Source organism: Wyeomyia smithii, chromosome 1 (assembly GCF_029784165.1).
Source record: "Wyeomyia smithii strain HCP4-BCI-WySm-NY-G18 chromosome 1, ASM2978416v1, whole genome shotgun sequence".
NCBI lineage: Eukaryota > Metazoa > Arthropoda > Insecta > Diptera > Culicidae > Wyeomyia > Wyeomyia smithii.
The window spans coordinates 65,526,895-65,549,293 of NC_073694.1; the positions used below are offsets into that span (position 1 = coordinate 65,526,895).

General features: G+C 36.6%; 1 protein-coding gene across 4 annotated transcripts in view; it reads right to left on the reverse strand.

The window, feature by feature from the left end:
• Positions 1-204: 204 nt before the first annotated feature.
• LOC129719055 (protein artichoke) overlaps positions 205-22,399 on the reverse strand; it is a 123,165-nt gene continuing 100,970 nt past the window's right edge. For all 4 annotated transcript variants that reach the window (XM_055670418.1, XM_055670425.1, XM_055670442.1 and 1 more), the window contains 2 exons: positions 21,825-22,114; positions 205-3,605 (listed from right to left, as the gene is read on the reverse strand). In XM_055670418.1, the coding sequence (XP_055526393.1) occupies positions 2,883-3,605; positions 21,825-22,114 (1,013 nt within the window). In that variant the 3' untranslated portion in view covers positions 205-2,882. The remainder of the gene's footprint in view (positions 3,606-21,824; positions 22,115-22,399) is intronic.

Below are 22,399 nucleotides of genomic sequence, written 5' to 3' on the forward strand. Positions count from 1 at the left end.
TGTTCGAGGATGACAATGAAAAATAGCGCCTGTAACGTACACACACGAATGTTCGAGATGACACGTGGTATGCGAAAATGGACTGACATGACAGACCACTTCTCTGTGGTACCGAGTAATAGGCATGTAATTTTCCACTTAACTGCGGCCAGTTACTAGACAAAGGAATTTCTTTCCGGAGAAGAATTTAAATTAGCCAACATGTTCTATAATTGATTATTATTTATTGAGTTCACGCTCTTTTTTTTTTGACTTCCGCTTCGATTGGGCTACGAACTTTTTGCAGTGTGTTGTGTGTGTTTGTGTAGAATTGCCCATTTAGTCTGTGTAATTGTTCATCAAAATTTCTAAAATGGCATGTACCTTTTGAATTTTATCATTCTTTTGATTTTATAAAACTTGATTTTCATAATTTGCCTACTAATGTTTGTATGTGAGTTGTGTTATATTTTTTGCTTTTTTTTTGTTTCTCCTCTATTTACTACTGTTTTCTTACATTTTTTCTGATTTATATGTGATCATAATGCTTTGCACTAAAAAGACTTTTTAGTAACATAGTTACCTTTCGAAGGAACGTTTTGTGAAAGGTGCAAATTGTTCACTCTTATGATAAACTAATGGATGACAAAATATTGAAAAACAACTGTCAACAAAGTTTTTACAAAAGTTATTTCGACCTTTCCTTTGGAGAATATAGCGATAAAGTTCAATTTAACTAATTATTTCTTTTAACAATTAACACAACTTGGATGCACACTCTCATTCACTCGTGCATTCCGCTTTAGTCTAGACCGTGTCCAGGTACACAAGCGACTTTCTCGCCGCTGACACCGATCGATAAACGCCAGTCTCCGTTTCATAGCACGTTAAACTAAATGGTAAAAATTAACTTAAACTTTAGTGTGGCACAAAAAAGATCCTAGATATAGCTGTTCACTCCCAAACAGTAAAAAAAGTTACGTTTTCTCGCAACCACTAATTATCTTGATACTGGGGTGAATCCATAGTGATGGGTTCTGGAGGTAACGTTAACTGGTAAATGTCAATTTTTAAAAGTTTTGAAGTAAAACTAAAGCACTTCGAAAAATTATCTAACGAAAGAAAAAAAATTCTCCACGTGCCTGTCGCGGAGATTGTTTTTTCGCCCATTGTTCTTCTCACGGACCGGTGAAGGGGACCGAAGTCACAGAAGTTCCGCAAAGAGCAGACATCTTAGGAAAGTCGTTGCTTGTTTGCCCTTTTGAACGAAAATGCCTTTTTTCCGGGTCATCCATGTCGGGTGCTTGCTCTTTGTTCGGAATAATAATAATTGATATTAGCCGCGACGATGAGAAAACTTGGATGGGTGATGGGTTGGATGCGATTTTCATTCGTCAGTTGGAAAAATCCCGACCGTGCTAGGTACTCGGGTGAAATACGAATTACCCCACTTTGATGCTAATTTTGACCCGTTAATTTAACAATGATTGACTTGAATTGCATCGGTTTCTACGCAAGTTTTGTCCTGTATCCCAACAAAAAATCCTACCTTTCACAAACACATAATACGATACTATTACAGGTAAACATTTTCATACGGAAGGGGTTTCAACCAAAACATCGCATGACAAAAGTTGAGTTATGGCAAGGATGAAAAATATAGCATAAATCTAGGAAAAGTTTTACAAAACATCCTCGTAAATTCGCACCATCCAACTTTTGCGTGAATATTCCATCGTAGTAAAGCAAATGTCTTAGCGAGATTAAATTTAAATAATATTAACAAACAATGAACAGTGCTCAATTTGCACTGCCAGCAAAAACCGATTAGTTGGATAAACACAGACGAGTTACTCCGATCCTCTCTACTTCAACTCCTACAACTGTTCGTCCTAGTTACCATGATTCATTCCCTCCCAAAACTCGCGAATAAACGAAAACTAAATTGATTGCACTGCTCTTATCAGCACCCGTCAAGCTTCAGTGCCCGAATAGAGGTGCGGAGAGTGGTTAATCGAGAAAAGGCGTGTAAACAACGATAGCCCTTTCCAAACCGAGTTGCCACACACAAACTTCCCACCGAAACATCCAAGCTTTCGCACACCGTCACGGCGCTGTCTGTTGTGGTCCTCCTCGGACCCATTCACCGGTAAACTTTTCGCCTAATATCTGTTGCTGTTGTGTTATGAACAGCCGACAAGCGTGCAACTTGCCGGTGCTATAAATTAAAAATTTATTTACCTACTGTTCGCAGCAGCTTGTTTTCCTATCAAACTTTTCCCTAATTTATTCTGGCTTGTTAAAATAATTCACTCTTTGCGACCTATATCTCGACCCGTCCGTCGCCTCCGTACGATTTCACTCTATTTACAAGGTGTGCAAACATTTTCAACCAAAACAGGTCTCTCTCTCTCCACCTGCTTAACCACGCCGCCAGGCAGCGACGACGATCAAAGGGGGAGGAGGGGGGTCAAGCCAACATTCGCTTGTCTAGGAGATGAACTTTTCACCCGCGGCTGAACTGTGTTCTGTTGGTTTGCTTTGCTTTTTCTTTACTGTTTACTGTATTTACACAATACCAGGGGTGACGCCACCCACATCGAGTTTGCCGGCTTTCTACGATTTTTTTGCTACTCTGTTTGTAGAAGCTTATAAGGTTTCTTTGATTTTCTCATTCTTCGCTTAATACCAGCGATGTCTACTTTGATTTTTGTTTCTTACTTGTGGTTTTGATCGTTGTTTCGATTTTGGTTTTGTTTATCAACAAAATTGGTTTTTGGTGACTAGAAAATTAGCATACAATAGCAGTGACGACAAACGGTAAAACCCAGAAAGCAGCGTGTAATCGCCAACCGAAATGACGAGTTGGCGCACATTGCAGGTTGGGTGGTCCTCTAGCTACTTCAACTGTCAATAAATACCTTTATCCGCTCATCAGTCACGTCCCCGTTGTGTGTGGTGGTCGTCCCCAGCACCGCTCCGGATATGAAGCTCGGATGTCCGTCTCCCCCCGGCGGCGGCTGCTGGTTCTGGTGGTGATTGTTATGCAGGAAGGTGTTCGTTCCACCTGCCCCGGCCACCCCATCGCGACCGTGTTCATCGTTCGGAATGGAAAAGTGCCGATATGAAATAAATTCCGGTGCCATCGGCTGTTGCTGCCGTTTGGCGGCTTCCAACCGCTGCTTCTTGATCTTGAGATAACCGAGCACCGAGACTAGCACTATAAACACAATAATCCCCAAGCAGCAGCCCACTATTAAACCTAGCCGCCGTGTCAGTATCGAATGAATAATGCCCTGGCTGGACATGCCGTCCACCTCGGCCAGTGGATTTGGCCCGATTGCGTCCAGTGTGCGCACTTCCGTGCACCGAGATGTTGGCGTGTCCATCATCAGCGAAAGCAACGTATTGCTGAACGAAGTGTCCAACTCGTCCATCATGAAGCCCGGCTGATTGTTCAGAATCTGGTTCTGGATCTGATTGGATTGGTTCAGCAGGCTGTGGATGTCACTATGGTAGGACAACCAGTTGCCCAGGCCTAGAACGCAAATCAAGTACCGGGTGTTCGACGATAAACGGTCCAACTTGGCGGAGTTCGCCAACCGATTCAGTGTCCGACCGCGAATCTGCAAATGAGAGAATCGGAAAACAAGGTTACATTACTGTGGTTGTTTGTAAACTCGCTAGCTAGGAGAATATCAATGAGAGCATGGATGTAACGTATGAGACGAACTCAAAAATTTTAATCGTTTTTTCATTGAATCAAAATTTCATTCCAATTTTGGCATTTATATTTTGACTAATTTTCTTCCTACTCACTTTTTGCTTTATATTTTGCACTTTCCGCAGAACTGTTATTTTGTTGTTTTTGACGTAGAACTGCGTCTTAGTTTAGCAGGGTAGCATGTTATGTAGAGTGTAACAAAAATTAGCCCTCTTTAGTTTTTGATTACTAGCATCTAATGAATTTTGAACGCCAACAAGTTCACTTCTATAGATCTGGATGGTACATGGCATGGTACGTCATTCTCGAACCCATGCATTGTAATTTTACTAAACAGATTCTTGAAAGATATAATAGTTGAAATATCATTTTAATTGCAAACTTGTGGAAAAATGAACTAAAAATAAAATGGAAAAGCAGCATTTAACCAATCGCTAGCTTGATTTTTGTTCGTGATGTTAATTCTATGTCCATATCGAAGATGACCCCACCTTTTTTTTAAGTTATATCATTCTCTCCGTTCCACGAAACCCTAAGATATTTTGATTTGTATATAACAGGAATGTACTAAAAACGTCTTTTTAGAGCCAGGACGGTTATTCGATTACTGTGATGTCTTTGGCAGTTTGATTCTTTTTTCCGATGGTAAATTGATGCAAAGTTGAGTTGTAAATCAATCATTTTGGTTTCGTTTCGCTGCATTCAACCAACAACCACCCCGATTTTATAGTTGAGAAAAGCATGATATAGTTTAGAATGGTTACTTTCACTAAATAGTTCCTGAACACTACACACTTAATCGATATGTTAAGTTTTTCACGATTTTTGGTGTAATTATTGGCATATCTTACCAGTTAAAAACCAGCAAAGCAGCGGCTATCCAATCACGAGTTCGCCTTCTTTTCCGAACAAAATAGAACTTTTACAAATGCAACAATATCCCTTTCCGACCGAGCCCACACAATTGTGTAGGTAAAAAATGACGGATAACAAAACCTAACTCGAAGCAATTCCTATTTAAAAACACTTGCTTGCTCCGGTTTTTTATTTTTCGTAGCAGCTACGATGTTGACACTAGCGTTGTGAACAATAAAACAATGAATAGGACGTTCAAAAAGCGAGAGAGAAGGTTTTGTTCAAGTCACCTTCTACCTACGCAATTATACGGGCCCGGTCGGAAAGGGATATAACACGTATCGTGTCGTGTTGCGGCTTAGAATGAAAAAAGTGTTCTTGTTCTCGTGTCGGATGGATGCAGATACCAAGACTGCAACTGTTACGTGTTGAATATTGCCGACGTGCGACTGGGGGGAATTAAAATTCTGCTAACGGTAACTGATGGCAGACATGAGCATATAGTTCGTAATGCTGCTGAGATGTCAAACTATAGCCGTCTTTTTGGCGTGGGACTACGTCTTTGTTTTCTATACTGGTATGCATTCTGAAAAATTGGAAATGAAACTGGCTAATGTAGCGTCAGATTTCAAACGATAATAACAGCATAACCACATGATGGATAACAATAGGGGTCTCCACATCGAGCTCGTATACGAATACCCAGCCGTAAACTGTGTATCTTCCATTACTCGTCAATGGAGGTGAGTATTTTTACGGCTGGGTATTTGTTAACGAGCTCGATGTGAAGACCCCTAATATGTTGGTGGATAGATAAAATGTTGAACAATTTTGTAATACGCTAGTTATCAATTTTTTTTTTCATTGCAAAACGGTAAAAATCGATAAAAAGTGTCAAGGAAAGATTTACGAGAACAATGAACCAAGCACATGCTAGCATTCCTAGCACAGACGACATGAATAGACACTAACCATTCCCTGTGATATTATATGTATCAATAGCCAAAAAAAATTGCCAGAGTCTCCCCATCCCAACAGGTCAATTTATGTTTGCTTTCATGAACCTAGACTAATTTGATGTCTCGAAGGTTCTCGAATGTTTTTTTTTTCGAAAAGTTTGAAACAACCCCTTTTCTTGAACAATTTTTAAACCTGTTGTTAGAGCGAGATAGAAACTGATGTTTTGAAAGAAAACTGGTGGTAAAAGCAACAGTACCGTGGAGTATATGTGGAGCAGAGCACCGCTAGTTTCTCGTCGTCTATCATTGCAGCGAGCACGACTTCTATTCACGTGCAATCAAAACTACAACGCTGATACTGATGGTGATTGAAAGTTTATCTCATGAATATGATTACCATAAAAAAACATAAATTACTCAACAAAAATTGAACATTTTGCAACGGTTATAAGTTATTATTTTATGTTTTTCTTCGATATTCACCAAATAATCGTGACCGACTTAATATCATAATTTATATTTAGTTTATAGAAGAATAAGAGACGGCGAGTGCTTATGAATTTTTTGTCCATTTATTAAGATCTATTCAGAATCTTTTTTTTACATTTCAACACTGTTACACGGTGACAAAAAAGTCCGGTCACACTTTTTTGGGGTCGCCTGTAGCCTAGACGTTGCATCTCTCTGGTGCCATCTATATGTCAAATGAAAAGAATAACTTTGCTGCCCAAAGTGGCAGAGTTTCGTTTCTGTGCAGTTTGTTTACATTGAGTTGTGCGCCATGGCAGAGTTAAGAGCAGCTGTTATCGCTGAATATGTGAAAGGGTACAAACCCGGACACATGTTCAAACACCTAAAACCGCTCGGAATCAACCGGAAATTCATGTACCGGACCATAAATCGGTACCTAGAGACCGGAGGCACCGAGGACAAGGCACGATCTGGACGACCAAGGTCTGTGAGAACTCCAAGGCTGAAAAAGATTATACGAAACCGGATTCGCCGGAATCCCGCCCAATCTGCACGGAAGCTGGACAGGAACCTTAAAATGAACCGAGAATCAATCCGCCTGTTTCTGCGCAAGGATTTAAAGCTTACACCGTAAAAAAAACAGGTGGTTCATGGGGTTACCAAAGCCACAAAGGATGGTCGCGGGCAGGCATGTCCAAACCCACCACACCACTGCGTGTGTGTTTTACGCGATGCCACGGAAGGTATTTTGATTGCACTTCAGTGCTTATACAAAACTAAAACCCACTGTGTTCTAAATAAAACAGCCCTTAAGAAGCGTCGGTAAATACAGGCCCGAGTGTTCCCGACTTCGTGAGCCCTCGAGAGCCCGCTTGCTAACACGTGTTTTCTCAAACGCTTCATTTTTACAAAACTACATATGAAAAAAATGTTGCAGGTGGTTGTATCATACTTGTATGCGATGACTACCGTCAAGCTGTCCATTATTATACCATTGTCGATCTCATCGTGGCGACCAATGCTTGTGTGTTCCCTACAACTGCAAGCACTCGGCTGCCTCATGTGCCGAAGTTCAAAACCCTCGGCTCGTGTGTTAACGAATGGCTCTCCAGTGTTTTGTCTTAAGCTAGCGACAGAGGGTAATACGAATAGCCCTGCGTGGTGTGTTTGTTAGCAGATGGGCCACAACCGTTTTAGTGTGCAGTGTTTTCCCCATGCCTGGTCGCGGGAGTTGCTCGGTTGGCGCGCAGATGACGAGATTATTTTTTCGGACGAGAAGCTGTTCGTTTTGGAGCAAACAGTCAATCGCCAAAATTATCGAGTTTGGAGTGTGAGCCACCAACAAGTTCCTGCGGACAAGCTGAACGTTTCCCGATTCCAAAATAAGACGTCAGTGATGGTTTGGGGAGCCATTTGAAAGAGAGGTAAACTGCCTCTTATTTTTATCGATAAAGGGGTCAAAGTCAACGCAGCGTACTACCTGGACGCGGTTTTGAATAAAAATGTTCTGCCTCAAGGTGAACTATTGTTTGAAGACGATTACTACTGCTTCCAGCAAGAAGCGCCCCATCCCACACCGGAAAGGTTGTTCAGGCGTGATGTGAGGAAAACTTGACTGATTTCATTTCGAAGAATGAATGGCCTCCGTCGTCTCCGGATCTGAATCCACTGGATTATTTCGTGTGGGGATACATGATGTCGAAGCTGAACGACTATAAAATAACAAATTTGGAGCAATTCATGCGAGTTATCACGAAAATCTGGGACGAGATGCCGATGGAGCACGTGCGCGCCGTTCGCGACGACTTTCCGAGACGTCTGAAGCTGGTTCGATCAGAGAAAGGTGGTGTAATTGCGAGATATCGCCTGTGAAGTATCTTTATGAGTTACTGAATAAAGCTATGAAGATTCAGATTTTCTTTTTATTTTTTGAAATATTAAGATTTTCCTGCGTGACCGGACTTTTTTGTCACCCTGTAGATATTTTTTTATATTTAACTTCACAAATAAAATAACATACTTATATTAGCTCTCTGGGTGAGGGAGGGTGAGAATTAAAATACGTAAATCACTGAACAAACGAATTTATTGTGTCCGTAATTACAGTATTTAGTCCCACGTCACCATTTCATACAACTCTAGGGCTGTATGACTTGTAGTATTTAAAAGTTTCATCCTTAAGTGTTCAGTATTCTTAGCAGAACGTGCCGAACTTTTCTGTTTAAAATCGGATTAGTTTCGTATATACCGCTGCACACTGTTTCTAAAGCTACAAAAACGTGATCGAAATAATTTTACCCCGAAAAATTGATTTCGGAGGGGAATTTACCAATTTTAATGGACTTTTGAAGGATTTTTCTATAGATCACACTGAAAATCAGTTCTGTTCAATATGACATTTAATAGTTGATGGAGGAAATAATAGATAAATATATACGTGATGAGTTTCTCAAAGACTCCCCGCTGCAAAGCGGCAAGTCAACAGAAACTGCTCTTCATAGCTTAGTGACGTTTATTGAAAAGTCCTTGAATTATCAGACGGCGAAATGTGCCTTTCTTGATATTGAAGGGGCCTTCGATAACACGTCCTTTGCATTAATTAATACGGCTCTCTTCAATAAGGGAATCGACCAAGCTTCAAGGAGCTGGATTCACGGTGATCAAGGGATGCCCGCAAGGAGGGGTTCTCTCGCCCTCGTTATGGTCACTAGTTGTCGACGCACTTCTCAACAAGCTTTCACAGCTTGGTTACGAGGTCATTGGATACGCTGATGACATCGTCCTCATCGTCAGAGGTAAAGACGACGCAACTCTGTCGAGCCGAATGCAAGGGGCTCTGAATGCCACCATGTTATGGTGTCTACAGGAGGGTCTAAACATAAGCCCCTTAAAAACAGTCCTAATTCCATTCAGTAGACGAAGGAAGATCTCCATCGCTCTTCCAACACTGAATGGAGTTAGACTGGTCTTCAGCAATGAAATCAAATACCTCGGAATTATTCAGGACAAGAAACTGAACTGGTCTGCACAACTGGATCATGCCGCTAAGAAAGCGACCTTCGCGATCTGGGCCTGCAGGACTCTGTTCGGTAAGACCTGGGAACTGAAACCAGACTTGGAACTCTGGTCTTACGACCAAGAATCACCTATGCTGCCCTTGTAATAATAATAATAATAATAATAATAATAATAACTCCAACTGCAGCCATGGAAGCTATGCTCTGCCTACTGCCTCTACATCTTCATGTGAAAAAGGTAGCAGAGCTTGGCGCTCTAAGGTTGCAAAGGAGGAAAACTATACTCGAAGGGGACCAAATCGGCCACCTTCGCATACTTAGGGAGTTCAAACTAACTCCGCTATTAACTACAGTCTCCAACTGGATTGACACGCATATTCCGTATAGAGTGATGGAAACAAACCGCTCTATGTGGAACAATGGAGGGCCTAATCTTCCACCTGGCATCGTCTGTTTTTATACGGATGGCTCGAAAATGGGATCCCTAACGGGATCTGGTGTATACGGGCCCGGTTCCAAGTAAACGTTGTCCCTGGACAAATGGCCCACCGTTTTTCAAGCAGAGGTATATGCCATATATACCTGCGCAAAAATATGTCTGAAACGCAACTACAGACATGTGAATATCGGTTTATTCTCGGACAGTTAAGAAGCACTACTAGCACTTAAGTCCGTCAAATGCGCTTCCAAACTTGTTTGGGAATGCATTGAAACTCTACGGGAACTTTCCCGACAGAACTCAGTTTTTCTGTTTTGGGTGCCCGGACATTGCGGAGTCGATGGTAATGAACACGCTGAATAGCAAGACAGGGATCAGCTAAGCAGTTTATTGGCCTCGAGCCGTTTCTGGGTACGTCCAATTCCGCTATCAAAACCGAACTACTGACTTGAGAAAGGATAGAAATAGCATCCCAATGGCAACAGGTACAGGGTTGTAGACAAGCTAAACAGTTAATCTTTCCGAACCCTGGAACCGCCAGAATGTTACTTAGTCTAAATCGTAGTGAACTACGGATAATCACGGGACTCCTTACCGAGCACTGTCCCGCTTTTTATCATTTAAAGAAAATCGGTGTAGTGTTGAACGACACCTGCCGATTCTGCAAATCTGAACCAGAGAGTTCAGAGCATTTGCTTTGCTCTTGCTTCCTCTAGGTACAACTTCTTAGGGAGCTACCTTTTAACTCTATACCAAGTATGAAGCTCTAATCCAAAGCAGGTCATTAGTTTCATCAACTATGTTGTACCTAATTGGGGTACAGGTTTACAACAAAACAGTTCTACTCCATCAATGAGTACGAGCAATCCGTAACCTGTGCAGAGCAATCAGGGCCCACCACAAAAGACAATCAGCAATAATGTCGCAGCGGTATTTCAGTACCCAGTGCCCTGCAAGCATACAGGAACAAAAAAAAACATTCAATAGTGATTTTCAACAATTTTTCAATCTTCTACAACATGCTTTGCTGTAATAAAACAAGCAATTTCATCATAAAAAGTTTATTTTATCAAAGATCTGCAGACAAAACCAATTCTATTTTAAAATATAAGTAAAACATCATTCAATACAGATATAGGCATTTGTCTCTCGCTTTGTAGATATACGTAAGTACATTGGTGCATTATTTTAAGGAAAATCTTCAACAACTAACTAAATATAAGTGATAAAAATAAACTTTTGGGTGAATTTATGGGTTTTATTAAAGTGAACACTATTGTAGGAGATTGAAAAATTGTAGATAATCACCCTAAAAATCTGTATTGAAATAACAATTTTAGGGGCATCATAAAGAAAACTCCACAATAACTCACTCAAATTGGCAGGTAGAAGTATAGTGTCTTGACAAAGTCCTTTCTTAGAATAATACTGCAACTATACTCAGCAAAATGGATCTATATATGTAAAAACGAAAAAAATAAAATTAATTTCTCACTTTCAGGTAGATCAATCACAAAATTCCAACTACTATAAAATGATGAACAATTATTAAAAAACAACTTTGCTGTGGTCACCAAGGCTTCGATATATATATATATTTTTTAGTGAAAAGTAATTAGTGTAAATGCACTAAGCATTATTTCAGCAAAAATGGTCAATTACTAAAGAAATATGTTGGATAAAAAAAAATTCTAAAGAAATTGTTTGTTTCGGTATATTGTTGAATGTTGAAAAATTGTAGAAAATCACAATAAAAAGTAAAATTTAAAACAATTGATTTTTGGAGATAATCTACAGAAAACTCCAAAAAAGTATATTACTATCCACAAAGTTGTTTCTTTCAAAATGTGCCACAACTTTACCGAACAAAGTGGATTTTTATACTCCAAAATGAGAAAAGTAAAATTCGCTTCTTACTGATAAGTGGAATAATCACAAAATTGCAACTTCTATAACATGCAAATTTCGATCACGTTTTTACAGCTTCGGAAATAGTGAACATCAAACTACCGTGCATTTGCAACGGCAATCACAGTTGCAGTTTAATTAAAACCACTTATTATACTTTTTTAATTACATGTAATAAGCCTAAAAAATGCAAATTAATACAATTACAAATTTCATTCAGTTACCACAGAAATGCATTACACCGCAGTAAATGCATTATACCGCATTCATACCGCGTCGGATATCCGTACTGATATATATTATATGGCTGAAGAGTCTATCATGCGGTCGTGTCCACCCTCCTACTAATTTTATTATTTTTGCTGTTTTGACTCTTTTCAATGACTACACGGGAAAATAGTTTTCACTGATTTTGCTGTTTTCATCGAATACACTGTTTTTACTACTACGAGAAAGTTAAGATTTGCTTTCGACTGAATATTGTTCGCAAAGGGGTTTTTTTTCTCGGCTTTACAGTCATTTAGCGATCAAAACAGTTATATTTTTTCAATGCCCAACGTTTCAATGCTTTATTGCATCTTTATCAAGGGTTCTACAAAACGAATTGTTTAAGCAAGTTTAACCAATTCGTTTTGTAGAACCCTTGATAAAGATGCAATAAAGCATTGAAACGTTGGGCATTGAAAAAATAAAACCGGTTTGATCGCTAAATGACTGTAAAGCCGAGAAAAAACCCCTTTACTACAAGAAAGTTCCGTTTTTGGCAACATGCTCCTCGATTTACAGTTGCCAAATATGGAACAGTGCCAAAAACAGAACATATTTTCTAAGATTTTTTTTTTGTTATTTATTGTTTTAAATATTAAAAATCAACATTTAAGTATTTTGGCGTATGATCCTAAGGGTTAAAACCACTATAAAATAAAATTAAGTATTTATTGGACATTACACTCTCTCTAAAGTTTCTTCATATTGTCTCACGAAAGAGAATGCGACTGATCACTTGTGGCGCACACGGTGCTCCCACATACCGTTACTATCAAACAAAAAATACCATAAAAACGGTGAACGCCAGTTTATTCGTCGCATTTTTGAGTTATGTCCATTTTATGTTAACATGACCGATATTCTTAGGAAAGTCATACAAACTCGACCAGTAATTGGTTTTAGCCTCTCAGGTTTCAATAGTACTTTGTAGTTACAAATATTTTGCCTACCTATAAGCAATTTGCATGAACAAAAAATGAGTCGAAGCTTCAAAAAGGGCGCAACCTTTTCATTGCAATATAAATTAAATAAGTGAGAGGTCGCTCAACCGAATCAATCTTAATAAAAGGTTATATTTTTGAGTAATAGCTTTATGTCAACTTTATCTTCGATTTACGTAGTCAAGATTTGCAACCATAAAACTGAGTTAAAAGGGATTTATGTATGTAACGTTCATTGTTTATGCGTTTGTTGAGATTGATTCGGTTGAGCGACCTCTCACTAATTTAATTTATATTGCAATGAAAAGGTTGCGCCCTTTTTAAAGCTTAGGCTTGTTTTTTTGCTCATGAAAATAGTTTACAGGTTGGTAAAACATCTATGTATACGTACAAAGTACCATTGAAATCTTTCCTAAGAATATCGGTCATTTCAACATAAAATGGACGTAACTCAAAAATGCTACCAACGATTTTTTCAAAAATTTACCCAGAGATGAAGAACATCATAACGAACAAACTGGCGTTTTCCTTTTTGCATGGTATTTTTTATTTGATAACAACGGTCTGTGGGAGCACCGTGACGCAACAAAGGATTAGCCCTTATATTTGAGTGAAGTGTTCTGGTCCGATCAATTACGCTTGGGAAAAGGTAGAAAAGCATTGTTATTTAATAAATACTTGTAAATATTCTCCTCAAGTAATTTATCCGAATGTCCAAAACATAAACGTGGAAAAACAGTGCTTTCTGTCTTTGTAACATCTTTACAAAATTAACAATATTTCATAAAAATCACTTGAAAAGTCATTATTAATAATTTGTCTTGAAATAAAGCTTTTAGATTTGGTTATCTCCATCTTAAGAAATATTATGCACTTGATATTATGCGGAGAATTTTGTTTGTGTTTTCATAAAGATACGCTCAGCTTCGAGTAGAATCACAATATTTCGTTTCGTACGATTTCACATTTAATCTATTCAATACTTTGAATAAATGTTTAGATAATTCTTTAAAAGTTATCCATTGACAACATTTTGCAATCTCTCTAAATTATTTACATATATCGACATAATAAAAAAATTAACTTTAGACCTTCGCAAATGTTAGTCTAGATGTATTTTCAATAATGAGAAGTGCCCTAGAAGGTAAGGCCTACACATTCACAAATTTTCATTAAAAAAAGAAAATGTTTCAAGTCCCACAGTCGAGTTTGCCCAAAATGTGTGATATATTGTATGTATTTACAATCGTAGAAAACAATAGGGACTAGTTTCGAGCCGCTAATCAGTAAAATATTAGATGAATTGACAAAAAAAAATTTGAATTTTTATATTTTTATTCCAATTTTATACGTTTAGACTTTTTACATAATTTAGGTAATTTTACTGTTTTATTATACATACTGGGTTCATGATTTTTACTTTTGATGTTTTCTGAATGTTTTACTATTAATAATAATATTATTATTATTATTGTTACTCTTCTTATTCCGAATACTTTCTTTGTTTTTTTTTTTTACTCTTTTTTATGTTTCTACTTCTTTGTATATTTTGACTGTCTTCAATGTTTCAACTGTTTTGTTAATGTTAAATTAACTTTTTTATGCTTCCACTGTTTGCTATGATGTTACTACCTTTACTCTTAATGCCTTATTCCTACTCTTTTTGGTATTGATCCGGCTCCAATGTTTTTTTTTGTTTCGCCATTTTTACTTTCTTACTGTTCTCGATTTTGTTTCGTTATTCCATTGTTACTGTTTCAGTTCGTTCTATTTTATACTGTTTTTCGCCATTGTTCATAAATCTTATGTTGTTTTTCATGTTTCTTTTATTTAAAGTTATTTATGTTTTTTTAATACTGTCATTAATTCTACTGTTTCTTCGTTACAGTTTATACTACTTCTTCGCCGTTATTGTCCACTGTTTTCTGTTTCTACTATTTACCATGCTTGAAAAATATTGCAATTGTTCCAGTTTCTCTATATTCATGTATTTTTACAGTACTAATTTTACTGTTTCTGCTGCTTATACTGTTTTTGCTGTTTGGACTGTTTTTCCTGTTTGTTCTATTTTCACTATTTTTACTGTTTTTACTATCTTTGCTGTTTTTATTAGTTTTACTATTTTACCAGTTTTAACTTAATTTTACTTTATACTTTCTTTAATGTTTTGACTGCTTCGACTGTTTTAACTAGTTTCACTGTTTTCACTATTATTACTGTTTTAACTTTTTTACTGTATTTATTGCTTTTACTATTACTACTGTTTTACTTTTTCAACTGATTTTACAGTCTTCACATTTTTCTAGTTTTTAGTGTTTCTACGATTTTTACTGTTCCTAATATTTCTATTGATTTAATTGTTTTACTATTTCTGCTGCTTGCACTTTTTCTGATATTTCTACTGCTTGTATTGTTTTTGCTGTTTCTGTTGTTTTCGCTGTTTTTACTGTTTTTACTGTTTGTACTGTTTCTACTGTTTTTGCTTTTTACTTATTGTTTTCACAGTTTTTACTGCTTTCACTGTTTAGCTGTTCTACTGTTTTTGCTGTGACTGCTGTTTTTACTGTTTTTATTGTTTTTACTATTTTTACTGCTTATACTGTTTTTACTGTTTCTACTGTTTCTACTGTTTTTACCTCTACTATTTTTACAGTTATTACTATTTCTACAATTTTGACTCGTTTTAATATATTCCTGTTTGACTGTTTTCATCATTTTTCTGTTCGCACTGGTATTATTGTTTCCACCATTTTTACTGTCCTAACCGTTTCTACTTTTTTTACTGTTCTTACTGCTTTTACTATTTTTACTGTTTTTACTACTTTTACTGTTTCTACTGTTTTAATTATCATCACTGTTTTAACTCGTTCTACTATTCTCCTTGTTTTACTGTTTCTACTGGTTTTACTGTTCTTACTGTTTTTACTGCCGTTTACCTTTTCATACTGTTCCCATTGTTTCACCTGTTTTTCTTGTTGTTTCTGTTTTTGAGTTAATTTTAATTTTTTGCTGATGATGCCATTCTACTGGTTTACTATTTGTAACATTTTCACTGATTTTTATGTTTCGTAGTTTTCACAGTTGCCATTGTTTATACTGTTTACTATATACATTTCGATGACGTTCATACTTCCTTCATTATTTTTAGTGTTTTAGTACATTTACTGCGTTAAATATTATATTTTATTAGAAATTTTCACTGTTTTCAGTAACTACTTATTTTCGTATTGCTCTTTTTACTGATACTTACTGACTCTTACTAGAGATTATGCTGTTCAAGTTGTTGCATTTTTCTAATAGTTTTAATATTTTTACGTTAAACATAATTTCAACGAAATACGCATTTTCCACAGTTTTTTCGGTTTGAACTATTTTCTTAATTTTTACTGTTGTTTTTGTTTTTTGTTGTTCGTGCTTCCAACAATTGATATCACTTTTTCAACTGTTTATACTGTTTATTATATATTACAAATTTCCTGCTTTGGCAGTTTTCTCAGCTTTCACAATTATTGCTCTTTGAGCTGTTTGTTGCTTTAATTACTGGTTTGATCGTTTTATTGTTGCTGCTGTGTTTACTGAGTGTATTATTTTTGCGATTTTATTTGTTTTTACTCGTCTAATATTTCAATATTTTAATGTATTGCTGGCTCAAAGTTTAACGGTTCTTACTATTACTAATGTTTTGACTGTTCTCAAATTTTCAACTTTTCTATTATGCTACTGATTGTACTATTATACTGTACTCCTGCTTTCACTTTTTTTCGACTGTGTAACATTTCTCTATTTGGATTTGTTTTTTCGTTAACTATTTTTGCCTTTCTCCTAGAAAGGTATAGCAATCACTGGAAAAACCAAAGGTATAAAAGTGCTCCAAAGGGTCGAATCTCGTATATCAATCGACTTAGTTTGACGAGCTGAGTATTTTCTGTATGTGTGTGTGTATGTAACGCTCTCCCAATCTCACGATTCTCTCGATTTTCTCAGAGATGGCTGGACCGATCTTCATGAAATTAATTGCAAATGAGAGGTCTAGTTGCCCCATAAGACCCAATTGATTTTCATTGCAATCGGATTTTTAGTTTAGAGGTTATGTTTAAAAATGTGAAAATCACGAAACATCATTATCTCAGAAACTACTCAACCGATTTGAACAAAATTGGTTTTAAATGAACGAACTACTTAAAAAACCCCTAACTTTTGAATTTCATGAAGATTGAATGTGCGGTACAGAAGTTATTTAAAGAAACGTGTTCTGGAGAGTGTTCAATCTCACTCATGTTTCTCAGAGATGGCTTAACCGATTTCAACAAAATCAGTGTCATTTGGATGGTCTAATTACCCCATAAGACCCTATTGATTTTTTTGCAATCGGACTATTACTTTGCCTGTTATGTTTAAAAATGTGAAATCCAGCTATGAAAAGAAACATATTCCGAAGAATACATAAACTCACTCACTTTTCTCAGAGATGGCTGAACCGATTTCCACGAAATTAGTGTCAAATGAAAGGTCTAGCTGACTCATAACACCCTATTGAATTTTACTGTAATCGAACTGCAACTTCGTCTGTAATGTACCGAATTGTGAAAATCACGAAACTTCATTATCTCAGAAAGTACACAACCGATTTGATCAATAGTATTATCAGATGAACGGGCTAGTTAAGGGTTAACTGATGAATTATGATTTTACACGTGGTTTCAAAGTTTGGCTGCTTTATACGTTCCCATTTCATTTGAATATAATCGAACTAAGCAACCGTTATGTATCAAATTGTTATTAAAACAACGAAATTCTATTATTTCAAAGATTACACGATTTATGTGAACATAACTAGTGTCATACGAACGAGTCATCTCTCAAACTTACAAATAACAAACTTCATAACAATTTGATATGTGGTTCAAAAGTTATGGAAAGAAAAGAAATTCAAAGGCTATTTTAAACTATACCTGCTTTGATCAATATATGTGGCCACAATATAATTAATTTAAATGTGGTATCGTACCATTTGAATGTTCCCGGTATCGCTCGTGATAGAATTGTTCGAAATTAAGAGTCATTTCTTTTATTTCGCTATTTCTTGAGCATTTACATTACGTCAAATTTCAAATTTTATACTTCTATTACAACATCATTATTTTAGAACCCAAAAAGTGAATACACATTTATTGGATTGAAGCGTTCATGTAAATCTATTTTTACAAATAATAAGTTCGAATGAGAAAGGCTGGATCTGACCGCTAGGTGGATTAATTTAGGTTTTTTCTTGTTCATTCTGTTTTTATTGAAGTCAATGTTTTCACTGTATTTACTGTTTTGATTGATTCTCCTTCGACTGGTTTATTTTATTCATAGGCCGAGCTCGATTACAGGTCGGACTCGATTGTGTATAGTCTCCGATTTTTTTTTTTCACTATAAATAGTCGAATGTCATATATAATGAAATCAAAAAGGGTTTTTTAAGTTCTATCCGAGTTTTTGCTCAGATCATACTCTTAATCGCTAAAGTTATTTTTATCGAGAAATTTTACGCTTGTATTTTTGTTTGGCCGTTAGGGTGTCACATTATACCATTGAATTCTCAAAAAGAATATTGTAACTTTTGAGCCGTTGAATCAATTTGAACTCTTTTGGCATCAAATTTAAGGTAATGAATAAACCTCTGAAGAAAACATGTTCTACTGTATTTTGAATAATAATAACTATGCAAAATCAAATGATACAAACCGTTTTCTGACGTTTTGGAGCATCTGAGACTCAGAAGACCTTATTGTTTGATATTTTTCTGAATTTTTCAAAAAAAATTATATAAATTTTAAATTTTTTCGGAGCTATATATTTTTTATTTTAGAGATAGGATTTTTTTTATCTTTCAATTTCCACCATAACCACCATGCGTTTCCATTGAAAAAAGCTACTGCAATGCAAAAATATCGAACGATAGGGACTTCTGGGTTTAAAAACTTCCAAACTGGCAAAATAAAATTTACTGCGATTGCTAAAAAATGCAAATTGAAGTTTTAAATACAAAAGTAATCTACATGGCAACACTTCCGATAAAAAAAAATATATTTGCCTTTCTCCTAGAAAGGTATAGCAATCACTTGCAAAACCGAAAGTATAAAAGTGCTCCAAAGGGCCGAATGGCATATATCACTCGACTCAGCTCGACGAGCTGAGCATTTTTTGTATGTATGTGTGTGTGTGTATGTGTGTGTGTATGGGCAAATTTTTATTCTCACTCACTTTTCTCAGAGATGGCTGGACCGATTTTCATGAAATTAATAGCAAGTTAAATGTCTTGTTGTCCCATAAGACCATATTGAATATTATTGCAATCGGATTTTTAGTTTAGAGGTTATGTATCAAAATGAAAAAATCATGAAACATCATTATCTCAAAAACTACACAACCGATTTGAACGAAATTGATTTCAAATGAACGGGCTACCTTAAAAACCCTTAACTTTTGAATTTTATAAAGATTGAACTTCGGGTTCAGAAGTTATGAAAAGAAACGTGTTCTGAAGACTGTTTAATCTCACTCATGTTTCTCAGAGATGGCTGGACCGATTTTCATGAAATCAGTGTAAAATTGAGGGTCTAGTTGCCCCATAACACCCTATTGATTTGTTTTGCAATCGGACTCTTACTTTGCCTGTTATGTTAAAAAACGTAAAATCCAGCTATGAAAAGTAACATATTCCGAAGACTACTTGGACTCACTCACTTTTCTCAAAGATGGCTGACCCGATTTCCTCAAAATTAGTGTCAATTGATAAGTCTAGCTACCTCATAACACCCTGTTGAATTTTACTGTAATCGAACTGTAACTTCGTCTGTAATGTACCGAAATGTGAAAATCACGAAACTTCATTATCTCAGAAACTACACAACCAATTTGATCAATATTATTTTCAGATGAGTGGGCTAGTTAAGTGTTACCTGATGAATTATGATTAAACACGTGGTTTCAAAGTTTGCCTGCCCTATACGTTCCCATTTCATTTGATTATAATCGAACTTAAGCAACCGTTATATAATAAATTGTTAATAAAACAACGAAAGTCTATTATCTCAAAGATTACATGAGTTATTTGAACATAACTAGTGTCATACGAATTAGTCATCTCTCAAAGTTACAAATAACAAACTTCATAACAATTTGATATGTGGCTCAAAAGCTATAAAAAAAAGAAATTCAAAGACTATTTAACTTTACTTGCTTTGATCGATATATGTGGCCTTAACATAATTTAAATGTGGTATCGTACTATTTGAACGTTCCAAATTCATTGATTCCTTGCGATGTGTTTAAAGTCTGCAAATGCACGACGAATCGGCCATAGGATATGATCAAAGTCAAATAACAAATCGTTTGAAATGATTGGTTTTATCGAAATGACAACATCCTCGACTTTTGGTATTCGGCCATTTTCAGCAGATTTTCTAGCATCAATCTCGGAAATACCCATATTGGGAGTTATTTAGTTATTTCGGTTGGTTTTCAGATACTAAAAGTGGTCGTCTTTAAATTCAAAATGGTGTCCAGGGTCAATGTTTGGTTTCTATGCATCATCTCGATTACGGAGATATCCATATTGAGTATTATTCGGTCAGAAGTTGCCATTTAGCAATTTAAAATGGTACCTGAGGTAAATTGTTAGCTCATTGCATCATTCTGGTTCCAGTGATACACAGATTGAATGGTATTTGGCTATTTTTGGCTGTTTTTCACAAACCGGAAGTCGCCATCTTGGATTTCAAAATGGTATGTAAGATAATTACTAGCCTCTGAGTGTCATTCTGGTTGAAGGAACACCCATATTGGATGTTATTCGATCATTTCCGGCTGTTTCCCAGGAACCGGAAGTAGCCAAATCAAATTCCAAAATTGGGTCTGTGGTCGATTACAGCTGCTGTGTATTATTCTAGATCCGGAGATACTTATGTTAGACGGAAATCAGCAATTTTTGGCTGTTTTTTTGAAACCGGAAGTCGCCATTTTGGATTTCATAATGGCATTTGGAGACAATTTCTGGATTTTGAACGTCATACTGGTGAAAGAAAAACTCATATTGGGTGGTATTTGGTCATTTTCAGCTGTTTTCAGAAACCGGAAGTCGCCATCTTAAAATTCAAAATACTATCTGTGGTCGAGTTTAGCTCCTGTGAATCATTCTAGATCCGGATATTATTATATTGGGTGGAAATCGGCCATTTTTGGCTGTTTTCCAGAACCCGGAAGTTGCCATCTTACATATTAGTTACCCCTTAAAACATCCACATGCCAAATTCGGTTTCATTTGCTTGGCTTGTTCAAAAATTTATGTTTCGTTTGTATGGGACCCCTCCCTTCCAGAAGAGGGAGGGGTCTCAAACTATCATACGAACCTTTATCGACACCAAAACACCCTACATACAAATTTTCACGTCGATCGGTTCGGTAGTTTTCGAGCCTATATGGATCAGACAGACAGACCGGACTGCATTTTTATATGTATAGATTACAACATCAATGTTTTAGAACCTAAAGAGTGAATATACATTTATTGGATTGAAGCATTCATGTAAATCTATTTTAACAAATAAAAGAGTAAATGAGAAAGGCTGGATCTGACCGCTAAGTGGATTAATTTAGGTTTTTCTTTATTTATTGTTTTATGTTCCTCAAAAATCACCTATCAATCTTTTTCATGAGTTTTGCGTATAGGATGCGCCTATTCTACAATAAAGAGGAGGTCTTACAGCGCGGGAGGCAGTTCAATCAACACCAAAATTGCGATTTTTCCAAGGTGACACGAAATGAATTCCTCTAAAAAATGCAAAATCTGTGACGTTCGTATCCTAGTTTGTGCTTTTTCGTGATTACTCCGTATGAAATGACCCCTCTAGCTATTTCGAGTATGATCGGAGCAAAAAAAAAAAATCGTATGTGACTATTTTGCATGAATGTGCAATGGATATTAATATTCTGGTTAAATTCCACTGTTATATACCACATTTTTTAACTGCTTTCACTTTTTATTATTTTACAATTTTTACCATTTTTGTTGTTACTTATATTACTGTTTGTATAGCAAACAACTTGGTATTGGTATAATTACTCGCGCGCAACTCTAATAAGTGAAACTTTATTCAGCAAAAAATGCATAAAATGCGAAGATTTTTTATACCTTCACAAGCAACCATGAACGGATTAACATGAGGTTATTCTTGGCATGCCATGTGATTAAGAGGAATCAAACCAATATTTACTTACATCCTCCACCGTATCGAGCGAGTGAAATATTACATGATACCCGTGCAGTCCGGAGTGCTCCCGGCTCTGCCATGACACCAGCACCGAGTAGGGCTGTATATCCTGGATGGCGATTTTCAGTATCAGCGGCGTGTCGCAGAATTCCTGCGGTTCCATCGTCAAGAGATTTTTACCCTGCACTTCCGGTGGCTGTTCGCAGCGCACATTATCGTATCCAAGCGTCCACTTCCGGTGGTCGCTCAGCCACTCCCACGGCTCCTGAGTGTCGCACGAGCAAACGAGGGGATTTTCTAGAACAGAGCAAACACAAGAAACGAGAAGAGCAACACGTTAAATTTGAGTACCAATTTGGGCCATCTGTCGGCGGATCGGTAATGAAAGTTATCATAATCATAATCATTAAAGCTGATCCCCCTGTACACCGTAATGCCGGGAGCAACTTTTCGCAATGCTGCTATCTTTAGGAGAAAAGAGCCGGGCCGGTCGACAGTCAATATTAATGTGGTACTTTTTTTGGCATCTATCGAATCGCAACAAACAAACAAAAAAACACAGCGAAACTCTTGTAATCTGTG